The sequence below is a fragment of the Sturnira hondurensis genome, unplaced genomic scaffold (assembly GCF_014824575.4).
Source record: "Sturnira hondurensis isolate 20B ecotype Veracruz unplaced genomic scaffold, ASM1482457v3 Scaffold0001203, whole genome shotgun sequence".
Lineage (NCBI taxonomy): Eukaryota > Metazoa > Chordata > Mammalia > Chiroptera > Phyllostomidae > Sturnira > Sturnira hondurensis.
In genome coordinates, this window is record NW_028073834.1 from 4,645 (window position 1) to 32,623 (window position 27,979).

General features: G+C 38.6%; 1 protein-coding gene across 3 annotated transcripts in view; it reads left to right on the forward strand.

Moving 5' to 3' along the window:
• Positions 1-1,011: 1,011 nt before the first annotated feature.
• The window catches only part of CHRDL1 (chordin like 1), a 62,633-nt gene continuing 35,665 nt past the window's right edge, over positions 1,012-27,979 (forward strand). For all 3 annotated transcript variants that reach the window (XM_037063333.1, XM_037063341.1, XM_037063350.1), the window contains exons 1-2: positions 1,012-1,257; positions 2,706-2,799. In XM_037063333.1, coding sequence (XP_036919228.1) covers positions 1,027-1,257; positions 2,706-2,799 — 325 coding nt within the window. In that variant the 5' untranslated portion in view covers positions 1,012-1,026. The remainder of the gene's footprint in view (positions 1,258-2,705; positions 2,800-27,979) is intronic.

Sequence of the window (27,979 nt, forward strand, 5' to 3'; positions counted from 1 at the left end):
TGAGTCTGAGTAGGTGAGTCTGTGTGTGGGTTCTTTAAGAGGAGCTGCTTGGGGTTCCAGCAGTGTGTTCTACCGACTCAATCCCTGCTGTTTTTTGCAGCTAGAAGTTGTGGGGACTTATCTTCCTGGCATTGGAACCCTGGGCTGGGGCTTCTGGTGTGGGGCTGGGGCCTCCTATCTCCTGAGATATCCCTCCTGAATTTTTATCTAACACACATGGATGAGGGACCATCCCATTCCGTGTCTGCACCCCTCTTACCAATCTGGATGGATGTGGTTTCCTTAAATCTATAGTTGTCAGAGTTCCATTCTACTTGATTTCTGGTGGTTCTTAGTGATGGTAGTTCTATATTTTACTTGTACTTTTGATGTGGTTGTGCAAAAAGGTGAGCCATGTCTGCCTACACTTCCATCTTGACTGGATGTGTCTCAGACTTCTAATAGTTTCAATTTAAGTGCACTAAACTAAGATGTAAACCATCATTTCAGTCATCTACCTAGTCTCAGGAATGGTTTCTGAAAGCAGTAGTCTATGGACCACATGCATCAGAATGAACGTTGGGTCCTGTTAAAATGCTCATCGTGATTCCCCACTTCAAGGCCACAGATGTCACCATCTTTACCCCAAAAGCAATACCTCATTTTTTGGGGTCTGTTAAGTCCATCAAGACAGGGTCCGTGTCCTCCTTATCTTATCTCTCTCTAGTGCCTATCACAGAGAGCAGTTGCTCAATAAATGCTTTAAAAATGAAATAATGGATGATGGTTATATCAGTTGCTATTCTTGTCTGGCTGCTTTAATATAGGCATACCTCAGAGATATTGTAAGATTGGTTCTAGACCACTTCAAAAAAGCAAGTATCACAATAAAGCAAGTAGTCATATTTTTGTAGGTGGAGGTCTTGCCTTACTTTGTAAAAAATGGAACATTTATGAAGCGCAGTAAAGTGAGGTGCAATAAAGAAAGGTGTATCTGTATTTTTTCATCAGCCACTGAATGGGTGGGACTCTTTTTTAACTCCCTCTATGTGGTATAGCCCACCTGCAGTTGAGATTTACAAAATTCTTTGCAGTGATGCCAATACTTATGGTTTTCTCCACCCTGTCCCAGAAGACTCCTTACCCCAAGTGAAAAATAAAGTGACCAGCAAGTCATGCGAGTACAATGGGACCACTTACCAACATGGTGAGCTGTTCATGGCTGAAGGACTCTTTCTGAACCGGCAACCCAATCAATGTACCCAATGCAGCTGTTCGGTAAGATGTTGCATCTTACTGTCTCTGTTAACCCCTAACCAAATAAATCAGCATCTTCTGTGTTTATACCTTTATTTTGAGGCTAAACTATAGGCTGTTTAAATGGAAGATGAAGTACATTTAAGTCACAAGCATGCCTGCCAGCCCAGACTCCCTTATTTCATCAGTTATTCTCCCTGAATAACTCTGTTGAAGAGCTCAGACCCAGTCATATCCCATTCTTAGAGCTTTAGGACTGCTTAAATGGACAGAGATGAGCTGGTGGTCTTGATATGCACTCCTTTTAACAATATTTATGCCACTAAAGTCTTAATCTGAAGGACTCAATTATTTGAAGTTTTGGGGATGCTATGGGTGAAAAAAAACACAGGCCCCATATATAGCCACTCAATGCACTTCAGAAGAAAATGGGATGTCTCTTGGTTTCATCTCTGAAGTATTCTATTAACCAGTTCATCCCTGGTATCCTGCAATGAGAACTATCCTGAGAACACATGACTGATCCTATGACATTGTCAAAAGAATGTGTATACTTTAAGGACAAATATGCTGATTATATCTTCATCTAATTGTGCAGTCCAGAGAATGAAATAGGTAGAACCAGAAAATGTAATAAAATGGGCATGGAAACTGATGTGTGAGAGAATGAAGTTAGATGTAGAAAAACAACTGTTTCTTTCTCTAAGGGGCATTAAACTCTGGATTTCCTAGGGAAGTTATAGACTCTGTTCACATAGGGATTTTTTTAGTAAAAATATAGTAGCATCTCAGTAGTTTGGGATAATTTGGTTGTGGCCTTGCCTTCCTACCCTTTCAGAAACCTGTCTAGCATCAGAATTATATGCCTTTAAGATCCAATAATAATGCCTAAGGAATAATATTTGGAAGGTAGGACTTTAGGAAATGAAGATTATGCAAAGACACACATAACAGCAAGTAAACTTGATCCTCTTCTCTGCTTCTTGCTGACTGAGCTGTCAATTCAGTTAAATTGTATAGTTTTTTATTACAGCAGAGAGCTCATCTCCTGGGTGTGGAAGGGATATTCTAGTGAGAATTACCAAAGGTGGCTATCATGCAAATCCATTTTCTGAAATCCCCAACATTCAGCTGAGGGATGATGGGGACCAAGGGTTACAATGAACAGAGAAGAAAGGAACAAGACTGTATTTATTGATTTGGTAGCCCACAGCAGCCCTCACACTCATGACTTTGTGCCACCTTAGACCAGGATGCATAATGAGGGTTGCCAACTCTTCTGTGGCTTAGTCTCTGGCATGGAAAAATAGTAAATAGAAGAAAATAATGCCTGGTAAAATTTAGAAAGTACCCAGAACCAACCAATTGTGGGAGAGCAGTGGGAATGGACATGCCATGTTTTGAGTCTCTTCTCATCCTAGGTACCTAGCTGAGCCGCCTTGTGATCTTATTCTGTTACTTCTTTGCAGGAGGGAAATGTGTACTGTGGTCTCAAGACTTGCCCCAAGTTAAGCTGTGCATTCCCTGTGTCTGTTCCGGATTCCTGCTGCCAGGTATGCAGAGGTATGTATCCCACATCCTAAGACCTGTGGTGCTGTCACTCTGACTAGCAAGACTTAGATGAGAGGAAAATATCTGCCCAGTATCCTAGGGAAAGTGACTTTTCTGCTGTAGTCTTAGTTTCTAGGGATGCTTTCATATATAAAAAGAAAGAAAGTAAAATCACTGATTTTAAGAGCCACCACTTGAAAGAAACTATGCAGAATTGTGGCAAGAAACATGAGTCATGGCTGAAGGCCTTTCAGCACTGGCAACCCAATCAATGAACCCAGTGCAGCTGTTCAGTTAAGACATTGAATTTGGTGATTTGGAGGCCCTCCAAATCATCCTTTACTGTGAAATTGAGTGTCTTTATCTCTTTCTCCTTAATCCCTTTTAGCTTGGCCCTTATTGTATTGTAAAACACAGGCTGTTTACCTGCACAGCCTTGAAAGACAGAATGGGCCTTGCAAAACATTGACATGACCATTTTGAACACTGTGCAAGAAGTGTTAAAAAATTCCATTCCTAAAAATCCCATGGTAGGATGGTGACAAATTAAATAAAACCCATATGTAAGGCATCATTTTTTCAAATCATATCTACAATGGAATTGTCATTTTCTCAAGCAAGTTTTTTTCTTCTTTGGGTTCTATTTATTTGATGTTGAACTGTACCACATTTTTCTAAGTTCCTAAGATCAAATATTATAACCATTAATTTCTCCTTTATTGAGTCTTCTCAAATTATCAAATCTATTAGCAATCTTCTATATCCCTCCTTTTTCCTGCTTTCCCTATGGCAGTATCCTAGTTTTGTCTTCTTTCCTTCCATTCAATCAACATATTTATTGAGCATCTATTGGATGTTCAGCATTGTGTTAGAAGCTGAATACATATTTGTGAATATAGCAGATATACAAAGCACATGCCAGACTCCACAGCAAGCATCTTTATATGAATTACAAAAGGGATCCCCTTGCTTATGAGACTTTTCTACCATTTGCCAGAAAACCCTTGTGAATACACTCCCTATCTCTGGAGTCCTTGTGGAGCACACAATCTATACAAATATATTTGTCATATATAGCAGCAAAGATACATTCTTTGCTCTTATGTAACTCACATTCTACCAGAGAGGACAAAAAATAAGAAAACAAATATCTAAATATAAACAGTACAAGTATAGTTGGTTCTCTGTATTCATGGGTTACACATTTGTGGATTCAACCAATTATAGTTTGAAATATTTGGAAAAGAAAACCCAAAAAGTTTCCCAAAGGAAAACTTGAATTTACTGTGTGCTGAGCACCATGATGAACCCACATGAATGAAGTGATATATAGGCATACCCCACTGTAACATATATGTAAGTATGGGTTATATGCAAATACTATACCATTTTATATGAGGGATCTCAGCATTCTCAGATTTTGGTATCTGCAGGGGGTATCCTGAACCAATGCTCCAGGGATACCAAGGGACAACTGTACTATAAAGGAAATAAAGGACTGAGATAGGAAATAAAAGGTGAAAGCATTTAGGCTGAGTAATTGGGAAGGGCTGTCTGAGATAACATTTACTTTTAGACTTGAAAGAGGAAAAGGAGCCATCCATGCAAAGATCCTGGCAGTAGAGAATTTGAGGCAGAAAGAAAAACAAGTTCAAAGGAAGAGAGGACTTTGGAGTATTCAAATAATTTAAGGATCAGTGTAGCTGGAATATAATGTTTGTGGTCAAAATTAGCAGGAGATGAGGCTTGAGAGGTGAACAGGCATCAGACCATGTGGAATATTCAAGGCCATGAGAAAGGAGTTTTGATTTCAGTTTTTAAGTGCATTGGGAAGCCATTGGAAGATTGTGCACAGGGGCATGACATGATCCAGTTGATGTCTCTCAAAATCTTAACAGCTGTTGTGTCCCTATTGTTACAGAGAAAGAACAGTAGAGTGGAGGAAGCCAAGAATCAGAGCAATTGTTTAGAACATAAGGAAGAACAAAACAAAGATCATTCAGCATGATTAAGTGGGATTCATCCCAGGGATGCAAGGATGATACAATATTTGCACATCAGTAAATGTAACACATCACATAAACAAAAGGAAAGACAAATATCACATGATCATTTCAATACATGCTGAAAGAGCATTTGATAAGTTACAGCACCCATTTGCGATAAAAACACTCAACAAAGTCAAAACAGAGGGAGCATTCCTCTATATTTGAGAAATCTACAGCCAACATACTTAATGGGAAAAAACTAAAAGCTTTCCCACTATGGTCAGGAACAAGAGAAGGCTGTCCACTTTCACCACTTCCATTTAACACAGGACTTCCATTGGAAGTCCTAGCCACAGCAATCAGACAAGAAAAACAAATAAAAGGAATCCAATTTGAAAGGAGGAAGCAAAACTGTCATTGTTTGCATATGACATGATAGTATACATAGAAAATTCTATAGATTCCACCAAAAAACTACTTGACCTAATAAGTGAATTTGGCAAAACAGCCAATTACAAAGTCAGTACTCAGAAATCAAAGGCATTTTTTGTACACCAACAATAAAATATCGGAAAGAGAAATCAGGAAAACAATCCCATTTGATATAGCAACACAAAAAATAATCTACTTAGGAATAAACCTAACCAAGGAGGTAAAAGACCTGTACTGAGAAAACTACACTACTCTGAAGAAAGAAATTAAGGAAGACACAAACAAATGGAAGCATGTACCATGCTCATGGGTTGGAAGAATTTACACCATCCAGATGTCCATACCTACCCAATGTAATTTATAGATTCAATGCAATGCCTATTAAAGTACCAATGACATATTTCACAGATATAGAAAAGACATGTCAAAAATGTGTATGGAACCATAAATGATCCTAAACGGCTACAGCAATTTTGAGAAAGAAGAACAAGTAGGAAGGATCACAATACCTGATATCAAACTGTATTACAAGGCCACTGTAATCAAAACAGCCTGGTACTGGCATAAGAACAGACACATATACCAATGGAACAGAAAAGATAGCCCAGAAATAAACCCAAGTCTATATGTTCAATTAATATTTGACAAAGGGGGAAGAAGCATAAAATTGAACAAAAATAGCCTCTTCAACAAATGGTGTTGAGAGATCTGGACAGCTACATAAAAAAAAAAAAAAACTCAATCACCAACTTACATCATAAACGAAAATAAATTCAAGGTGGATAAAGATTTAAATATAAATCATGACACCATAAAAGTTTTAGAGAAAAACATCCACAGAAAATCTCATTCACACAAAAATGTCTTCACCAATATGACCCCTAAAGCAAGGGGCATAAAGGAAAGAATAAATAAATTGGACCTCATCAAATTAAAAGGCTTCTGAATGGCTAAAGAAAACAACATTAAAATAAAAAGAGAACCAACTATGTGGGAAAACATATTTGCCAATGATACATCAGAGAAGGGTTTGATCTCCAAAATATATAAAGAACTCACACAACTCCACTTTAGGGAGACAAACAACCCAATTTTAAAATGGACAAAAGACTCGAACAGACACTTCTCCAAGGAGGACATACAGAGGGCCCAGATTCATATGCAAAGATGCTCAGCATCACTAACCATCAGAAAGAGGCAAATTAAAAACACAGTGAGATACCACTTCAAACCAGTCAGAATGGCCATCATAAACAAATCAACACAAGTGTGGGAGAGAATGCAGAGAAAAGGGAACCCTAGTGCACTGTTGGTGGGAATGTAGACTGGTGCAGCTATAGTGGAAAACAGTATGGAATTTCATCAGGAAACTAGAAATGGAACTGTGTTCTCATTCAGCAGTCCCACTGGTAGGATTATAGCCTAATAACCCTGAAACATCAAAGGTACCTACATACTTCAGTGTTCATAGCAGCACAATTTACAATAGCCAAGTGCTGGAAGCAACCTAAGTGCCCATTAGTAAATGAATGGATAAAAAAACTATGGTATATTTACACAATGAAATACTACACAGAAGAGAGAATGAAGGAGCTCCTATCCTTTGTGACAGCAAGGATGGAATTGGAGAGCATTATGCTAAGTGAAAGAAGCCAGGCAGTGAAAGACCAATACCATATGATCTCACCTATAAGTGGAACCTAATCAGCAAAACAAACAAGCAAGTAAAATATAACCAGAGACATTGAAATTAAGAACAAACTAACAGTAACCAGAAGGGAGTTGGGAGAGGCTAATGGGGGAAATGGAAGAAGGGTCTTCAGTAACATCTATGAAGATTACATGGACAAATCCATGGGGAGATGCAAGGTAGGGATAGCTGGGGTGTCAGGGAGTGATGGTGGGAAAATGGAGACAACTGTACTTGAAGAACAATAAAAAAGGAAGTCAAAACAACCAATCAGACAAACAAGAAGAAAAAGAATCCAAAATTATGAGCACAGTATAAGCAGCTTCTGGGACAACTTCAACAACCCAACATTTACATCATAAGGGTGTCATAAGAAGAGAAAGGGCAAGAAATTGGAAATCTATTTGTGAAATAGTGAAAAAAAATTCTCTAATTTTGTGAAGAAAATAAATAGACATGCAAGCCCAGGAAACAGAGAGTCCCAAACAAGACGGATTGTGAATAGGTCCATTCCAAGACACGTCATGATTAAAATGCCAATGCTTAAAGATGAAGAGAGAATCTTAGATGCAGCAAAAGGAGATAGTTACCTACAAAGGAGTGCCCATGAGACTATCAGCTGATTTCTTAAAAGAAACCTTACAGGCAAGAAGGGACTGGAAAGTATTCCAACTCGTGAAAGGCAAGGACCTATATTTAAAATTGCTCTATCCAGCAAAGCTTTCATTTAGAGTGGAAGGGCAGATAAAGTACTTACCAGATAAGGTTAAGTTAAAGGAGTTCATCATCACTGAGCCCTTATTATATGAAATGTTAAAGGAACTTATCTAAGACAAAGTAGATCATAACTATTAACAGTAAAATGACAACAAACTCATGTAAAATGACAACTATCACCAATTGAACCTAAAAAACAAACTAAGCAAACAGCTAGAACAGAAACAGAATTACAGAAATGGAGATCACATAGAGGGTTATCAGCCGGGAGGTGGAAGGGGGAGAAGGGGCAAAAAAGGTACAGGGATTAAGAAGCATGATTTTGGTACAAAATATGGGAGTATTAAGTACAAAATATGGGAGTATAGGAAATGGATAAGCCAAATAACTTATAAGCATGACTTATGGGCATGAACTAGGGGGATTATTGCTGGAGGAAAGGGGGCTACCAAGAAGAAGGGATTTAGAAGCATGATTTTGGTACAAAATATGGGAGTATTAAGTACAAAATATGGGAGTATAGGAAATGGATAAGCCAAATAACTTATAAGCATGACTTATGGGCATGAACTAGGGGGGTTATTGCTGGAGGAAAGGGGGCTACCGGGAAGAGGTGGGCAAAGGAGAAATTATTGGGACAACTGTAATAGCATTATCAATTATATATATATAAAATCTGAAACCTGAGTAAGCCAATAGAAAGGTAATCAGTGGAGTCTGGCTGGTTAGAGCATCTAGTTCCAAACATATGGCAACCAAATTTGGGGTGAATGAATGGAGGGTATTTCATGATGAGAAACCAGGAGGGAAATGAGACAAAATGTCTGCCGAGGTAAAAACTGCATATGTACAGTAAGCATTGGAAGGAGGGAGTATTTTTCCCTTTCTCTTCAAATCTCCCCGTGAAAATCCTGCCTGCTCCTCAAGACCAAGTTCAAATGCAGCCTCCTCAGATTTTAACACAAGTAGTCCTCAGGTGACATGTTGCTCAATACCAGTTGGAGAGCCTTTCTCTTTTCTCTGCCTTCTTATCTCCATCCCAAATTTTTCCACCCCTAAATTCTGCTTATCCTTAAAATGCCAGCCTAAATACTACCTCCTCCATAAAGCTTTTAATTGTTTTATTAAAATATAGTTATTATATAATCTTTTATTAGTTTCAGGTGTACAATACAGTGATTCAACATTTATCTACCTTATAATGTGATCACCATGATAAGTCTAGTAAGCACCTGTCATGTGCAAAGTTATTGCAATATGATTGACTATATTCTTTCTACTATATACTATGCCCCCATGGTTTATTTATTTTATGGCTAGAAGTTATTAATCCTGTAAATTAAGAGTAAAACTTTCTTCTCTCTGGGACCTCTCAGCACCTCATCTTGCTTCTCCAGTAGTATTTATTACCTTGTCATATTTTGTCATTTATTATTTGTTCCCATGTCTTATCATCCCTACCAATGTATAAGTTCATTAAGTAATAAACTATTTCTGGTTAATCTTTTTTTCCTCCCATTGTGCTAAGCACAGAGCAGATGTTCTTTGAATAAACATGCACTATCAGGGAAATATTGCCAGAAAGTTAGTCATGGTTTGAATTAGATGCCATTAAATAAGAGTGTATTGTCTGCATTGCTGATTGACTGGGACAGATTGTACTGACTATACATTGGTTCCCTTTCAATAGGGAATTACCCAGTATCATTTCTAACCCATGATTTTTTTCTCCCCATCTCACTTAAGGACACTATAGTTAATATTTCTTTTTGAAAGAAATGACCTTCTTCTGAGTATCAGTACATATTCATACCATTTAATATCCTCTTTGTACCATCCCTCGCAAGTCAATGTGCATTCACTTGCAGCCTAATTTGATTTCTGCTTCAGTAATGCCCTTAATATTTTATAAACAGTTTCTAAAGTGTGTGGGCACTGTACCTCAGTACAGCTATCACATTTCAGCCAGGAAATATGGGTATTTTCCTCCTCACCTCTTTTTTCATCCTTGCCTCAACTTAATTTGAATATATTACAAAGGGGAGAGAGTCCATACTAAGCAGAAGTATGTACGTGGTTGCTAACATAGTAACAAGCTAGTTGTAATAATCCAGTTGTTAGACTGATATTTTTTGGAGGAAAGGATATGTAAAATCTAAACTGAAGAAAAATTAATGAAAGAATGGGAACAGCAATAAGACATATTATTGCATCTGAGAATCAATTTAGTACAAAGTACATAGCTCTGAAGACATATAGACAAAGATTTGTCATAGTAAAGCTACAACCTACTAGAGATGTTATCTTGGGCAAGCTACTTTACCACTCAGAACCAGTTTTCTCAGTTGAGGAAATGGAGATTATAATATCTGTGACCCTTGGAAAAGTTGTAAAAATTAACTGAGATGATATAGAGTGCTAGGAGAAGGTCAAGCACATGGTTATTGCTTAATAAGTGATAATTATTCTATGAAATAGAGTATGTATTTATTACATTTATTATATATTTATCAAATTTAACCTTGGGGTTAAGTAGAATTGCATATTCTATATCTCTAATAGTCTTGCTTTTTTATTTATTTACTTTCCATATATAGAACTTAGCTTCTAGTCCTTGTGATAACAGATCCTGGAACTAGTCATCTTCTCAACAGTTCTCTTGTCACAATTTAAATTTCTTACAAGAATTAAATAAAAATTATATTTAAAAAAAAAGAACTAGAGGAGAATAAAAAAATAAATAAATTTTTTTTTTATGTCTTCGGAAGTAGCAGATAAAAGCTAGTTATTACTGATCATGTACTTTCCCTTCACATAACTGACAGTTAAGTACTTTCTTTGCAATCTCTTCTCCAGCCTAAATAAACCATTTTCTTTCATCTTTCCCTATAAAGACTAAATTCTACACTTTCATAAAATTGATGCTGTCTTCTCTGCTTTTAATTTCTTTGCATCTTTCAGTTGTATATAATGTGATTGAGTCTCCCTGATGTTTTAATTGTTTTGAAGCAGCTAGTTATTTTTTTCTGTTGAAAGGATGTTTTTACAAAGGTATATCTTGTATATGCATATTTCTCAGACAGCAGTGTATCCAGATATACTTCTATCCTGTGCTGGTCACTGCAACTGCAGGCAAAATACTGCAAAAGAACTAACTTTTTCAGTGCTGACATTGCAAACCTTAACATAAAGGGCCCCATTGATAACAGCTTTCTGTGCTCTCACGAAACTAATGTACAGCTTTCTTCTTGCTTCAGACAGCAGTATTAGACACAGATTGAATCTCAGCCTCAGTTGTTTAGACATGCCTCTGAGGCTAGGACAGTCAGGAGAGTGTTGGCAGGGTATGTGTCATTGCTGGCACTTCAGCAAACCTCATCTGGACTAGAAATGTAGCAAAAGCAGCCACTGGAACTTTAAGGGAAACTTTATCAAAAGAAAACATCTCTTCAGAGATTGTAGGGCTGCCACATTCTGGGCAGGCAGGCATCAAATCCAAACCCACACCCAGTTTTCCCTTTATCATTTATCATTTCTACTTCCTGCCTCCCACCTGTCTTGCCAAAACAAAGGGAAAGGCTATATACTTGAACTCTAGATAGATAAGGGAGAGATATTTGGGGTACACTATTGGCTATATTGAGAGCCAAGCTTGCATTTGGTGGATGGTGTACATATGCAACACTTAACCCTGTGTTAGGCAGTGACTGAAGCACTTACATGTATAATAGTTTGTTTGATCCTCACTACGAAGTAGGAAGAATTATTATCTATGCTTTATAGATGGGGAAACTGAGGCAGAGAAATTAAGTGATTTGCTGAAGGATACATGATAGTTAGTGACAGAATCACAATTTAAAACTTGTCAGCCTGGTTCTAGAGTCCCAAATTCTTAACTTCCAGGTGGAAGCCATTTATAGTAGTGTGACAAGGTCTTCTCCTAGTGAAGGGAAGTGAAGGGGGAGATGGAACATGTGTGGCAGATAATTTTAAGACCACACTGTCCATCTTTCCCTATCAAAGCTTCAACCTACCCACTCCCAATGATAGGATAACATGTTTGCTCCACCTTTCTCTTTTTCTAGGCTTAAAGATGCCTGAATATAAATATCTACCTTCTTCCATTCAGCAAACATTTAAAACAATCATTAAGCACCTGGCACTGTGCTAGTGCTGGAGATATAATGGGGAACAAAACAGACATGGAGTCTGCCCTGGCAGACTTTAATAGGGAAGACAGATATTTATCAAACAATAACACCTGTAAATATAATATTGCAACTGTGCCACATGTTAAAAAGGAAAGATGTTATAAAAGCCAGTCATTGAGAGGGGTTGACCTAGTCAGAGAGGTGAAGGAAGATTCCTAGGACTCTCTTTCCAGCCTCAATTCACACCACATGTATCTTCATTCTCTGTACCCCAGGATGAGGGAGGATTGACTCAAAAGTTGGGGAGATAACTGAGGCTGTCCTATCCTCCCAGGATCTCTGACTTCTCATCACACTGAATCGACAACCTCATCCTGTAAGAGTGTCTATGCCATTCTTCCTTCATTGTACATGCTGCACAATACTCTAGGTTTTCTTTCTTAAGGAACTAGTTGATTATGTTGATCACTATCTACCATTTTTTACCATATTATCCAGTCTCAGTACTTCAGGTTGTTTATTTGTTAAATGTTTCTATTATGGTTCACATACAATATTATATTAGTTGCAGATATGCAACATAGCAATTACACATTTATATAACTTACAAAGTAAGCACTCCAATATGTAGAGTACACATCTGGCACCATACATAGTTACTACAATATTATTGACTATATTCCCTATGCTGCACTTTACATCCCTGTGACTATTTTCAAAACTGACAAAGATAGATGGATATAGAGTGCATTATTCTAAGTGAAATAACTTTTCAGCTGGTTTTTAAAGGCCTTCTGTAAAACAATCTGACACATCCTTCACCTACTACCCATCCTCAGGTCTCTGACACTAACATACACATTTTTTCCTCTAGGCTAGCTATTCTCTTTATCCTATAATATTGTGTGTCCCTTTCAGCTTCACACCTATTACATGTCTGTCTTAACTCTTACTCCCCACAAGCTTGAACTAGCCTCTCTCCTCTCTTTTACCAATTAGGATCCTAACCATTTTTCAAGAATATAGCTGAAGTCACACCTCTTATATATAGTCTTGCCTGGTCAATTCAGTCCTCACTGATCTCTTTCTTTGACTGCTTTTAGTATGAGGAAAGGACTGTCTTCATCTTCCTGTTTCCCCTTATAGTATTAAGCATATCCTTTGTGATGGATTTATTAAAAAGAAGGAGAGCCATTATTATAAAAAGCTCTTGACAATGCTCCAAGTGCAGTCTTAATTAAGGAGGCAGGAGAAATGACTGACCTTACAACTTACTCACCCCAAGCTCATTTATACAACACATCTCTAATGAGCACAAGGAGAAAATTGAATCTCTTTTATGAAGTTGAGATATTATACTAACTCCTTCGAGGTAACTAAAACTAGAAGCAACTGTTTAAAATCAATCTGTCAGTGTTCAAGACAACTGCCATGTTACCCACAACTCTTTTTTTTATTTATTTTTATTTTTTATTTTTTTTCTCCAATTTTTTTATTTAATTATTTTTCAAGTACAGTTTTCTGTCTATTACTCCCATCCCATCCCACCCCCCATCCTCCCCACTCCCTCCCATTTCCACCCTTCTCAGTTGTTGTCCATGTATCCTTTATATAGGTTCCTCTAAATCCCTCCCTTATTTCCCCTGAAATTCCCTCCCCTCTCCCCTCTGGTCACTGTCAGCCTGTTCTCTATTTCAGTGTCTTTGGTTATATTTTGCTTGCTTGTTTGTTTTGTTGTTTAGCTTCCTGTTAAAGGTGAGATCATATGGTATTTGTCCTTCAACACCTGGCTTATTTCACTCAGCATAATGCTTTCCAGTTCCACAACTCCTGATTTATGTTTCAAAAAGCAGCAAAGTTACACCTCAGATGTCATCTTGAATAGGACCCAGAGATCTTGAGGAAAATGGTCTGTGAGATGTTTCATTTATTTTTTAAATTATGTTTGTTGTTCAAGTACAGTTGTCTGAATTTAACCCCCCAGCACTCCCCCCACCCCAGCCTTCCCGTCCTCACTCCCCTGCTTCCACCTCCATTTGGTTTCATCCATGTGTCCTTTATAGTTGTTCCTGAAAACCCTTCCCCCCTCCCCCCATTATCCCCTTCCACCTCCCCTCTGGTTACTGTCAGATTGTTCTTAATTTTAATGTTTCATTGTTTCACATCATAAAAATCTACCAGTTTTTTCAAAGTTTTCAGAATCAAAGAAAACTGGAGAAAATAACAGCAGCTTCAAATAAAGATTCTCACATATTAATATAGAGTTGCTTTTGTTCTTGCCCACATTTTCTATAGAAACACTACCATCTCCTGGTCATAATGATAGGAAGAAAACATTTAATAAAACATTAATTTAAAATTTTTACCTTAATAAATTTTGAGTTAGTATGATCTCACCTAAACTTCAAATTGTATTGAAACTGTGATCTTTTCATAGCTACAGAAAAGTCTGACCATCAAAGGTAATCCTTCTTCAAAAGTAAACCACTTCTATTCGTGAAGATGGGAGCATCTTAGAAATATTCCATCTTTGCCCACCTCTCTTATTCAGGTTGTTTTTGTTCTCTCTATCCCTTGCACTAGAATTCATCCTCACATGCTTTCTATCTGTCCCAGTACTCCCACCTTTCTGAAGTCACCATGTTCCTTTTGGCATGTCTCTTATATCTTGAATGCTTCTTCTTAGACAGAGCCCTTCAGACAGTGGGATGAGATAGCATTGACTCTCATACTGAGCTTAACAAATTAATAGCAGTGGTTTCTAACTGGTCATCTGGGATATCCTGTCAGGGTCAATAATGCCCCATCCTATTGTGAAGTTGGAGGGTTTTTTAATGTGTATTTGAGTCTGGTTCCATGTTAAAGTAAAGAATTCTCAGTGAAGCATTTCGGAGCAGTTATTTCTTCACAAGTGGCTAAACACAGTCTTCCTCCAGCCCTGTACTTCTAAATACTTCAAGGGATTCCATGACTGCCCAGAATCACACCACTGGATATGCCCATTAATCTCATTAGAATAGTCTTCATGAGTGTACACCCCAACATTTATAGAAATTAATCTGATTTGTTGACTGATAGTATGAACAGAGGAAAAAGAAATATGAGAAAGAGGACTGATGTCAGGCAGGGGGATCATATTTGAATATTACCTACACTACAACTGTAAGAACTTATCAAGTGCAGGTCTTGATAGCCCAGGAAAAGTGGACAGTTGATAGAATTATTCAGTTGCCTCAATCAAATTGCTGAAATGACTATATCCATTTTTCCTTTGGCTCTTAGAAACAGAGCTATGTCTCCTACTCCTACCGAGTAGTCCAGTCCTCTTTGCAAAGGACCAGAAAGCCAGAGTGGTGTTTCTAGAAAGAAGGGTCTTTAACTGACTGCTTTCCCTTCCCAAGTTGACCAGGCAGCAAACATTGATAGATTATTGAGTTTCCCTTCTCTATCCTGCTTGTTCTTTTCTGTTAATGGATGTGGCAGCACAGGACTTTATTTTATTTGGATACTTGGACTTTTACTACTTCATTTTATGACTATATAAATTGTACTGCCTTCCAGTGAAGCAGATATCTGTCTTCTTAAGCCTCATTTTAAGCCAAGAGAGAAAAAGATTTTAATTAAAATGTGAACTACTTTTCTAAAAGGATGAAGACAAGAAGAGGACTAGTATAATTATAAGAGAATCTCAGGTGGTTTCAGAAGTGTAAACTGAGGAAATCTCAGCAGACTTTTTTTTTGTATCTTCAAGACCCTGGCTTTTGAAGACTCAGAAATTAAATGATTCCCTTTCTATGTGCAGGCATACATTTTCTCTTTTGACTAGGCTTTGTTTGTTAAATCCAAATCCTTTCCTTCTTAAATACCTGGCCTACTTGTGGGATTCTCTTAAATTGGGCTTTCCCCACGTATAAACTGCTTTTGAAGAGGAGGAAGTGGAGGGAAAGGGTGGGAAGGAGAGGGAGACAGAATAATGGCTCACATATACATGACACTTACCAAGCACCTGGCACTGTCTAAGCTTTTTGCATATACTAATTAATTCATCCTCATGACCCTGTAGGGTTGGTACTGTTGTCTCAATTGTAGCATAAGGAAACTGAGTCTCAGTGAGGTTAATTCACTTCTCCAAAGTGACAGAGGAAAGAAGGGAGAAGATTAACAATTTGGAACCAAGCAGTATGGCTCTGGGCTGTTCTCTTAGTCATTTCATTATACTGCCTTTCAATGTGGGGGCTTGAGGAGACTTTGGGGATTCATATAACTCAGAGGCTACTGGGAAGAAGTTTGTGACAACTCTGTTCCCAGGGCCCAGATATGGTACACCTCCAGCTTCTTTCATTGGGACTATTCTGGGATGCAAATACCACATTTCTAACAATAAATTTAATCTATTTGGTCACATCTCCATTGAAAGATCAGAGCATGCATGGGTCATAAACATCATCTAGTTAATAGTTTCTTTAGTACCTTTCCCCTGATCTCTTGCTGCAAACACATATATACTCACAATGCATTTTTTAAGTATATAGTTCTGATTTTCCTGGATACTTTTGTATTCTTCTTCAGATTTGGCTTGCTATTGTCGGCAGGAACATCCTCCTTATATTTTTCTTAGTATTTCTCAAGCAGATATTTTGTTTAAAATGCTGAGACAGCCCTTCAAAAATAATTGTTCACTTTATAAGACACTGGAGGATTTCTCATAGTACTCTACCTCATGTTGGAAGCTCAAATGTCTACCAGTGAAGAACCCTTATAGAAGTGTTTTTTTTTTAATTTAGAGCTTTCCTCAGATTTCACTACACTTGGTTTGTCTCAACAGAACTGGTAGAATTAGATGTTTTTCAGAGATCCCCAAAGAGCTTTCCACTTCCTATTTTATTTCTAGCTTGGATACTGAGTACTGGCTATAACATGGCCTACCATATAACCTGGTGGAAATTTTGTGATCACTTTCTTCCTTTGTTCCCTCTCTTGATTACCCTCAAAAGCCCTTTAACCATTTTCCACAACTCTGCTGATTTCAACTTATTTCTCTAAATATACAGAGTTTTGTTTTCTCTTGTCACAGAGATCAATTCCCCGTCACAGGGATTCATTTAATTTACGTTTGCTTTATGATTAGGGTGACCGTATAACTTATCATCCAAACCAAGACACTTTTGAAAGTGGGAGAGTCAATCCTAATAATTAAGCCTTCCAGAAAAACAGTCATAAAACTGGGTTCTCCCAAATACACTGGGATCTATGGGTGGTACTCTGTTTATGATGTTGTGTGTGGTTCAGAAGTGGCCACATACCAGCATAGTTTTGCTGTCTGAGGATTATATTCATGAATATCTCATAATCTCTTTGTCCTCTTGAGAGGACAGAGTTAACTTCTGTGACCTGCTCAAGCCACCCAAAGATTAAAGAAAGCAATGGGAATTATAAAGTTTTCATTTTAGCATAGCTCTTGACTATTTTCAAATACTTGTTCTACCATTACCAAAAGGCCAAGCCATTCCAGTTCCATAGGGTACCACTCAGAGCATAAGTGAAGTTTGTAAATATAACACATGTGGCTTTTAAGGTTAAATGAATATTGTTTGACATGCAGTGCAGTAGAGTTGGTTTTCATTTTGCTTTAAAAATTCGTTGACTGTAATGGCATAATCAATAAAATATATTTAAAAAATTGGTTGATATTACATCTTATTGCTTCTTGGAATTAACTAAAAATCCATCTGTCTCCATTAAAATCATTTTTTAAAATCCTTGGCTGAAAAAAGGCTCTCTCTCATTCTACATAATTTGTACAGTGAGTAAGGAAAATAAAAGCAAAGTAACAGGACACCAATTGGTTTTTAGGACACCAATGCCTACTTTTTTTATTTTATATATTTTGTTCCTTAAATATATCTAATTGTAATATCTAAGGTATAATATCTGAGATTGTAAATGGACAAATCTCTTTTCATCTGTCTGTCAGACCCTGCTTCAGATCTAGAGAATCACTTATAGCTGTACAAAATGTGACCATCTAAGAAGATAATTACAGTTTAACTATGTTGTTAAATAGAAAAACTACAGCTACACTGTTGGAACCTTTAGCTGCTACGTATAGAACATTCCAGTTTAAAGAATACCATTTTGATGACTTTGAAAGCACAAAAGTGCCCTGGCCTGTGAAATAAAGGGTCACTGGTTTGATTCCCAGTTGGGGCAAATGCCTGAGTTGTTGACCAGGTCTCCAGTAGGGGGCGCACAAGAGGCAACCACACATTATTGTTTCTTTCCCTCTCTTTATCCCTCTCTTCTCCACTCTCTAAAAGTAAATAAATAGAATCTTAAAAAAAAAAGAAAATTCAAAGGCAACAAACATATTGGTAGTTCCTACTTGAAAATATATGTACAGAATGGCTACAATACTTTTTAACAAAGTGAAATAGTTCAAATGTAGGTACACAGGCCTGTCTGCAAATGCTTAGGTGATCATGACACCATCATCTGGACTTGTGTTATAGGATACTAATAGTTGGTTCCTATGCTTGATACCTATCTGCCTCATCGCTTTGCCATTATACCTCTCTGCTCATTTAACAGGGACTATGTGCTTCTGTAATGCTTTGAGATTCTAACTGGAGTATAAGTATTTCAAGACTATTTAAAAGCTATTTTAAGACTGTAGGGTCTAAATGGAATAAATTGAACTTCTCAGAAGGCCATGTTAAGTAAATAATTCATGTCAAAATCAATCATTAAATCTACATTTTAAAAGGACATTTGAATAAGGAGAGCTTTTTTTATCCTTTTTCTTTTGTAATTTGTTCTCCTTCAGATACTTAGATTAGGCTTGAAACCACATCCTATAGCTTTTACGTATTATTTTGCTAATTGCTAGTGAAACTTTTCTGGTTTCAAGTCTTCTCTCAGGACCTATCTTTTCGTTTTTTCCAGAACATAGCTTAGAACCACCACTGCTAGCTAAAATGGAACAAGAATATCCATGTTCACCCCCACACAGTTACTGTTAAGGGCAGTGTCATTTTCCAGCTCTCCAGATTTGCTACCCTACAGTCATCATATACTTTTTTTCTCCTTCTCCATTAACAAATCTTCCATTGGGGTATTTTCATGTCCTTTTTAACTTTAGTAGTCTGATTTACCATTTTTTACATTATTTTATAGATTCTCATGGACTATCACATATTACTACAACAGCCTCTTGATTGGCCCCCCCAGATTCCAATAGCTTTTTAACTACTCAAGACTCCATTACTAGGATGTGCTTCCACAAATACCATTTTTACCATAAGAACCTATACATACAAATGGGTAATAGGATCCTTCCATCACCTCTTATCCCCCCTTTTCACTCTCCAACATCCCCCACCCTCCTTTCTCTCTGGTACTCACCACACTATTGTCTGTCAATGAGGTGGGGTTTTGGGGGGGCTTAATCCCTTTACCTTTTTCATCAAACTCTTCCTACTCCCTCCCCTCTGACAGCTGTCAGTCTATTCTCTGTATCAGAAGGCAACTTGGGGTAGTGAACACACAATAAAATATACAGAGGATATATTGTACAATTGTACCCCTAAATCCTATATAATTTTATTAACCAATGTCACCCAGATAAGTTTATTTAAAATAATAATAATACTCCAGGACCCTCCCTTCAAGACCATGGAGGACACTATGGGTGGTCCGAGCCATCTCTCCTGGCATGAGTATGTGGGAGCTATGAACACCATTATACCTGCTGGAAGAGGAAACCCTCTAACACAGGAACCATCAACAGATAAAAATGGAAGAAGGTGAAGGAGGGAATGAAAGCCACACTAACCTCAAACTACGACTGATATGGAAATACAACTAGATGGTGGAGAAATTACCCAGAAAAAACAACTGAACAAGAGCAAGACAGACTCCTCAAAACCTCATACACACAGAAGAACGAGCTTCAACACAACCTGTCCACACCTGCATAAAAGAATACAATACGTGATGGATGGAGTGCCCTTGCTAACCAACAGGAGGGAAGGAACTACCAAAGAAAGATCCAACAATAATCAAAACCCAAACACATACAAAGAGTCAACATAAATGACAGCCCAAGACCAGTGAGCTGAGAGATCAAAGAGACCGCACCACTGAATCTCACAGGTATTCTACCATAGAAGTTAACACCAGAAACCCAGGGAGTCATAACAGATCAATTTAAGAAGAAGAAGTTATCAAGAAGAGTCTCACAAACAATGGGAAGACAAAACACAATCCCCAAATGAAAAGAAAGAAGGAAACCTCATAAAAAAATGCTAAATTAAATAGAGGAAAGTCAACTACCAGATATTGAGCTCAAAGCAGTGGCTATAAGAAAACTACAATGAACTCACTGCAAAGTATATCAACATAAAAAAGGAAATAGAAACTATCAGCAAAGGCCAAGAGGAAAGAAGAATACAATTTCTGAACTGAAGAACACAGTAAAGGGAATCAAAAACAGGCTCGATGAAACAAAGGATCGGATCAGCAAGCTGGAGGACAAAGTAGAAAAAAACACCCATAAAGGCAAAAAAAGGAAAAGAAGCTCAGAAAGAATGAAGAGGGGTTAAAGAAAATGCAGGACAACACAAAATGTAGTAACATACATATAATAGGGATACAAGAATAAAAAAAGCAAGGGATAGAAAACCTGTTTGAAAAAGTAATGATGGGAGACTTCCCTAATTCAATGAGAGAAGAACTCACACAAATCCAGGAAACACAGAGAGTCCCAATCAAGAGGAACCCAAAGATGTCCACTTCAGGACACATCATAATTAAAATGACAAAATTCCAAGATAAAGAGAGAACCTTAAAGGCATCAAGGGAGAAACAGGAAGTAACATATAAGGGAGCCCTGATAAAACTAGCAGCTGACTTCTCAATGGAAACACTCCAAGCCAGAAGGGAATGGCGAGAAATATTCCAAGTAATGAAAACCAGAGGCCTGCAACCAAGACCACTTTATCCAAAAAGGCCCTCAATTAAAATGGAAGGCCAAATAAGGGACTTCCCAGACAAAAGAAACCTCAAAGAATATACCTCCTCCAAACCAGCTCTGCAACAGGTGCTAAGGGGTCTGCATTAAGAACAGGAAGAAAAACAGTGAGAGACAGAGGAACACAGTTATGAAAAAATGACAATGAATAAGTACTTATCAATAATAACCTTAAATATAAATTGATTAAATGTCCCAATCAAAAAACACAGAATAGCTGAATGGATAAGAAATCACTACCCACACATAGGATGCCTACAAGAGACCCACCTGAGGACAAAAGAGCTATACATACTGAAAGTGAAGGGCTGGGAAAAAAATATTCCAAGGAAATGGACAGGAAAAAAGCCAGGGTAGCAATATTCACATCAGGAAATATAGACTTGAAAAAAACAGCCATAAAAAGAAACCCAGAAGGTCACTTCATAATAATCAAAGGAAGAATCTATCAAAAACACATAAACATCATAAATGTATATGGACCCAACACAGGAGCACCCAAATACATAAAGAAAATCTTGGAGAACTTCAAGAAAGATATTGAGAGCAACACAATTATAGTAGGGGATTTCAACACCCCACTGTCAAAAATGGACAGATGTTCCAAACAAAATATCAACAAAGGTATTGTGGCATTCAACAATACGCTAGATGAAATGAACTTAACTGAAATATACAGAACCTTTTATCCCTAAAAAGCAAAATACACATTCTTTTCAAGTGCACATGGAACATTTTCAAAACTAGACCACATAATAGGACACAAAACAAGCCTCAACAAATTCAAGAAAATTGAAATCATATCAAGCATTTTCCTCGACTACATGGGCCTAAAACTAGAAACAAACCTCAAGGAAAAAACCCTAAAACACTCAAACTCATGGAAATTGAATAGCATTCTATTAAACAATGAATGGGTTAAGAAAGAAATTAGGGAAGAAATCAAAAAGTTTCTGTAAACAAATGAAAATGAGCTTGCCACAATCCAAAACTTATGGGACACAGCAAAGGCCATCCTGAGAGGGAAGTTCATAGTGATACAGGCCTACCTAAAAAAGACAGAAGCATTTCAAGTAAACAACCTAACCCTGTGCCTATGTGAACTGGAGGAACCAAAACAAAGGCAGCCTAGAGCAAGTGTAAGGAAGGAAATAACCCAGATCAGAGAGGAATTAAATGGCATAGAGACTGAAAGCAAAATTCTAAGGATCAATGAACCCAGGAGCTGGTTCTTTGAAAATATAAACAAAATCGACAAGACTTTAAGCAGACTCAAGAAAAAAGAGAGAGGACCCAAATAAACACAATCAGAAATGAAAGATGAGAGATTACAACTGATATCACAGAAATACAATGGATCATAAGAAGTTATTATGAAGAACTGTATGCCAAGAAATTTGAAAGCCTACATGAAATGGACACATTTCTAAAAACATATACTCTACCAAAACTCAATAAAGAAGAAGCAGAAAGCCTGAACAGATCAATAATGCCTAATGAAACTGAAACAGTAATGAAAAAGCTTCAGACACACAAAATCCCTGGACCAGATGGTTTCACAGGAGAATTTTACAAAGCATTTAAGGGGGAGCTAACCCCCATTCTCGAAGATTATATAAAAAAATTCAAGAATGTGGAAGATTCCCAAACTCTTTTTTTTATTCGGATATTATTACGTTTCATATTGTCTTGCATTTCTCTTAGTCCATCTTCATTCTTTTTGAGCCTTTTTTCCCTTTCTTGCTCTTTCTGGGAGATTCTTTCTACTGTGTCTTCCAACTCCCTGATCCGATCTTCTGCCTCATCGATCCTGCTTTTCATTCCTTCTACTGTGTTCTTCAGTTCCAAAATTGTATTCTTCATTTCCTCTTGTCCTTTGGTGATAGTTTCTATTTTCTTTTTCATGTTGATATAGTTTGCGGAGAGCTCATGGTAGCTCCCCTCTAGTTTCTGGTAGTTCCCCTCTAGTTTCTGGTAGCTCATTGTGAGCTCTTTGAATTTCCTGATAACTAGTGCTTTGAATTCAATATCTGATAGCTGACTTGCCTCTCTTTCATCTAACATTATTTCTGAGACTTCCACCTTTTCTTTCATTTCATCATTGTTTCTTTGTCTTCCCATTGCTTAAGAGACTCTTCTTGTTAGCTTCAGCTTCTTAAATTGATCTGTTCTGACTCCCTAGGTTTATGGTGTGAACTTCTGTGGTATTCCTGTGAAATTCAGTGGTACAGTCTCCTGCAGGTATCTTGATGTTCTCTGCTTCCACCTACTCCTTTCATTGTGTGTGTGTGATCAGCTGGAGGGGGAGGCAAAATGGTTTATGACAGCAGGAGAGTACTTTATGATATTTACAGTCACAGCTGGCAGAGAAGAGATAGAAGATCTTTAGGCTCTATATAGTGTTAACTGTAATCTTCAACCCAATTTGCCACCTCTAGGAAAGGATAGACCAAAGATAAGCCTCTTGTTGGGGAGGGAAGGCTTGTGAGTTGTATCTAGAAAGCAGTGAGGTTGCGGGTGGTCAGATTTTGAGGTAAGGTGAGAGTAAAGAATAGTAAATAGACGTAGCGTGTGAGCAAGTAGAGTTAATCACTACAGTAATAGAATTCAGGAACCTGTAAAGTGGGCTAAGACTGGAGAGATGTGTTGTGAAGTATTTACAGTGCTATAGAAAGCAACAAACAAACAAACAAACACACAAAAAAAGGGCAAGAGAAGTGAGGAAAAAGCAATAAGTTTGGGGTGAAATGAAGAGGGACTAAAACAGGAAAAAAGAAAGGAGAGGAACAGAGTACTGAAAGATACAGCAACAATAAAATTAAAAAATATATACGATTACTGAAAAAAGTTTAAAAATAAAAGTAAAAAACAAAAACAAAAAACCAAAAAAAACCAACAACAAAAACTCCTTCCTTGTTGGTTTCAAACTGTCCAATCCGGTTTTTCTGGTTTTGGTGGGACCCCTCTGTGGGCTGGGTTGTACACCCAGGCGCACACCCGCCCACCAGCCAGGCTACCAGACTGGGGTGCAGGCGCCCGCCCACCTGACAGGCTGTCTTGGTCCCACGGGATCTGGTACTGTCCTGTGGCTGGGTGAGAAGCAAGTCAAGCTGCCTTCACAGGAGAACACCTCAGTCCACTTTCCAGTAAAAACTTCTCCAGAAAGCGTGCCTCTCAGCCCAGCCCAATCCCCAACCTGACTGGTTAGGACAATGCTCCTCTCGAATTTCCTGGGCTGGCAGGCTGGTGGGCTGGCGACCACAGAGATCGCAACTGAACACAGCCCCCTGTCCTTGTCACCCTCCCTGCACACCTAGGCAGACAGGTCTCTGCCACCCAGCCCCTCCTAGATGGTGAGGGAGGGAGCCAGCTCTTCCAGAGACCCCGCAGCTGGCCCAATCCTCCACTGGGTGCTGGGCTCCCTATGAGTCCTCCGTGGCACTGGCCACAGACGGAAGCCTCTACACCCCTAATACAGCGGCAGTGGCGGCTCTGAGGTGTTTTGGGCTGGCCCAGGGCAGCCGGTCCTGCCACTGCCGCTTTTGTCTTTACTCACAGTTGCTGGGCTCCCGCTGAGTCCTCTGTGGCAGACGCCCCAACGCTGGCTGTAGACAGAAGCCTCTGGGCCCTGGAAGCTTCGGAAGCAGCAGCTCCGAGGTCTTTTCGCGCCGGCCAATGGCTGCTGTTCCCTCCGCTGCTGCTTTTGACTTTACTCTGGGGTGCCTGGCTCCTGAGGGCAGCCGGCCCTGCCACTGCCGCTTTTGTCTTTACTCACAGGTGCTGGGGTCCTGATGAGTCCTCTGTGTCAGATGCCCTTGTCACTGGGCGCAGGGTGAAGCCTCTGGGCCCCGACCGCTGAGGCAGCCAAGGCTCCAAGGTCTTTATGCGCCGGCCAATGACTGCCATCCTGCCGCCGCTGCCACCGCTGCTGCTGCCCTTGACTTTTCTCAGGGTTGCTGGGCTCCCGATGAGTTCTCCGTGGCAGATGCCCCTGTCGCTGGGCACAGACGGAAGGAAGCCTCTGGGCTCCAACCGCTGCAGCAGCCGCGGCTCCCAGGTCTTTACGCGCTGGCTAATGGCTGCCGCCGGTCTGGCCGCCTCCGTCCTTACTCACGTCCCTGAGACCCTAAGGACCTCTAGCTGTCTGGTTCGTCACTATCTCTGGTCTCTTATTTTCATAAATGCTGGGGAATTGTTAGTTGGGGAATTGATTGCGCTGTTCTTCTGTAAATCTGCCAGGATTTTCCCCCAAGTGTAGGAGAACTGCAGTTGCTCCGTCCTACTCCGCCGCCATTTTCTCTCTGGCAAACTCTTTTTTTTTAGATTTTATTTATTTATCTTTGGAGGGGAAGGGAAGGAAAAAAATGAGAGAATTATCAATGTATGGTTGCCTCTCATGAGTCCCCTGCTGAGAACTGGCCTGCAATCCAGGCATGTGCCCCAACTGGGAATCAAACTGTGATCATGTGGTTCACAGGCCTGCCCTCAATCCACTGAGCTACACCAGCCATGGCCCAAACTCTTTTTATGAAGCCAGCATCATCTTAATCCCAAACCAGATAAAGACATAACAAAGAAAGGAAACTTCAGGCCAACATAGCTGATGAACACAGATGCTAAAATCCACAACAAAATATTGGCAAACCACATCCAGCAATACATTAAAAATATCATACACAATGATCAAGTGGGATTCATCCCAGAGTTGCAAGAATGGTACAATATTCACAAATCAATGAACATAATATATCACATAAGCAAAACAAACACGAAAATAACATGAGCATATCCATGTTCATGTTATTGATGCAGAAAAAGCATTTGATAATATACAGCACCCATTTATGATAAAAAAAAACACTCAGCATAGTGGGAACAGAGGGAGCATTCCTCAACACAATAAAGGCCATGTACAAGAGTCCTACAGCCAACATCATACTCAATGAGGAAAATCTTAGAGCTTTACCACTAAGATCAAGAACAGGACAAGGATGCCATTTTCACCACACCTATTCAACATAGTATTGGAGTCCTAGCCACAGCAATCAGACAAGAAAAAGAAATAAAAGGCATCTAAATAGGAAAGAAAGAATTAAAACTGCCAATGTTTGCAGATGACATAATAGTGTACATAGAAAATCCTATAGAGTACATCAAAAAACTATTCAACCTAATAAATGAATTTGTTAAAACAGTGGTATACAAAGCCAATATTCAGAAATCAAGGCATTTTTGTACACCAACAGTGAAATATAAAAACAGAAATCAGGAAAAAAATTCCATTTGATATAGCAACAAGAAAAATAAAGTACCTAGGAATAAACCTAATCAAAAAGGTAAAAGACCTGTACTCAGAAAACTATACAACACTGAAAAAAGAAATTGAGGGAGACACAAACAAATGGAAGCATGTACCATGTTTATGGATTGGAAAAATTAACATTATCAAAATGTCCATACTACCCAACATGAATTATAGATTGAATGTAATCTTTATTAAAGTACCAATGGCATATTTCACAGTTGTAGAACAAACATTTCAGAAATTTATATGGAATCATAAATGATCCCAAATACCTTCAACAATTTTGAGAAAGAAGAACAAGTGGGAGGGATCACAATACCTGATATGAAACTGTACTACAAGGCCACTGTAATCAAAACAGCCTGGTACTGGCATAAGAACAGACATATAGACCACTGGAACAGAACTGACAGCCCAGAAATAAATCTAAGTCTCCATGTTCAATTAATATTTCACAAAGAGGGAAGAAGCATAACATGGAGTAAAAATAGTCTCTTCAACAAATGGTGTTGAGAGATCTGGACAGGTACATTAAAAAAAAACAGAAACTCGATCACCAACTTACACCATAAACAAAAATAAATTCAAGGTGGCTAAAAGACTTAAATATAAGTTGTGACACCAGAAAAGCCTTAGAGGAGAACGTAGGAGGGGAAATCAAAGACAGTCCACACAGCAACATCTTCACTGATATGTCTCCTAAAGCAAGGGATATAAAGGAAAGAATAAGCAAATGGGATCACATCAAATTAAAAGGCTCTGTAATGGCTAAAGAAAACAACATTAAAATGAAAAGAGAATGAATCATATGGGAAAACATATTTGCCAATGACACCTTGGACAAGGGCTTAATCTTTAAAATATTTAAAGAACTCACATGACTCCACTCCAGGAAGACAAACAACTCAATTAAAAATGGGCAAAAGACTTGAACAGATACCTCTCCAAGGAGGATATACAGAGGGCCCAGAAACATATGAAAAAATGCTCAGCATCACTAGCCATCAGAAAGATGCAAATTAAAACCACAATGTGATACCACTTCACACCAGTCAGAATGGCCATCATAAACATATCAACAAACAAGTGTTGGAGAGGATGTTGAGAAAAGGGAACCCTAGTGCACTGTTGGTGGGAATGCAGAGTGTTTCAGCCACTGTGGAAAACAGTATGAAATTTCCTCAGAAAACTAAAATTGAAACTGCCTTTTGACCCAGCAATTCAAATGCTGGTACTATATCCCAACAGTCCTGAAACACCAATCCAAATAAACCTACACACCCCCATGTTCATAGCAGCACAATTTAGAATAGCTGAGTGCTGGCTGCAATCTAAATGCCCACCAGTAAATGAGTGGGTCAGAAAACTGTGGTGCATTTACACAATGGAATACTACACAGCAGAGAGAAAGGAAGGAGCTCCTACCCTTTGTGACAGCATGAATGGAACTCGAGAGCATTGTGCTAAGTGAAATAAGCCAGGCACTGAGGGACAGATAGCATAGGATCTCACCTTAAACTGGAACATAATCAATAATAGAAAAAAGCAAAGAAAATATACCCAGATATTGAAAGTAAGAATAATCTAGCAATAGCCAGAGGGGAGGGAGGATGGGATGTTTGGGGGAAGAGTTTTTAGGAACTAGTATAAAGCACACTTGGACAAAGCCAAGGGGGAGGAAGAAGCAAGGAAGGGAGGTGGGTTTGGCTGGAGCGGGCAGGGTGTTGTTGGGAGAAAATGCAGACAAGTGTAACTGAATAACAATAAAATAATAATAATAAAATTGGTAACAAGGTCCAATGTGATTCTTCAGCCTGTTTTTGAAGTTCATGTAGCAATTATTGACCACCCATATATACCTCAACAACCTTCTTCCTTCCA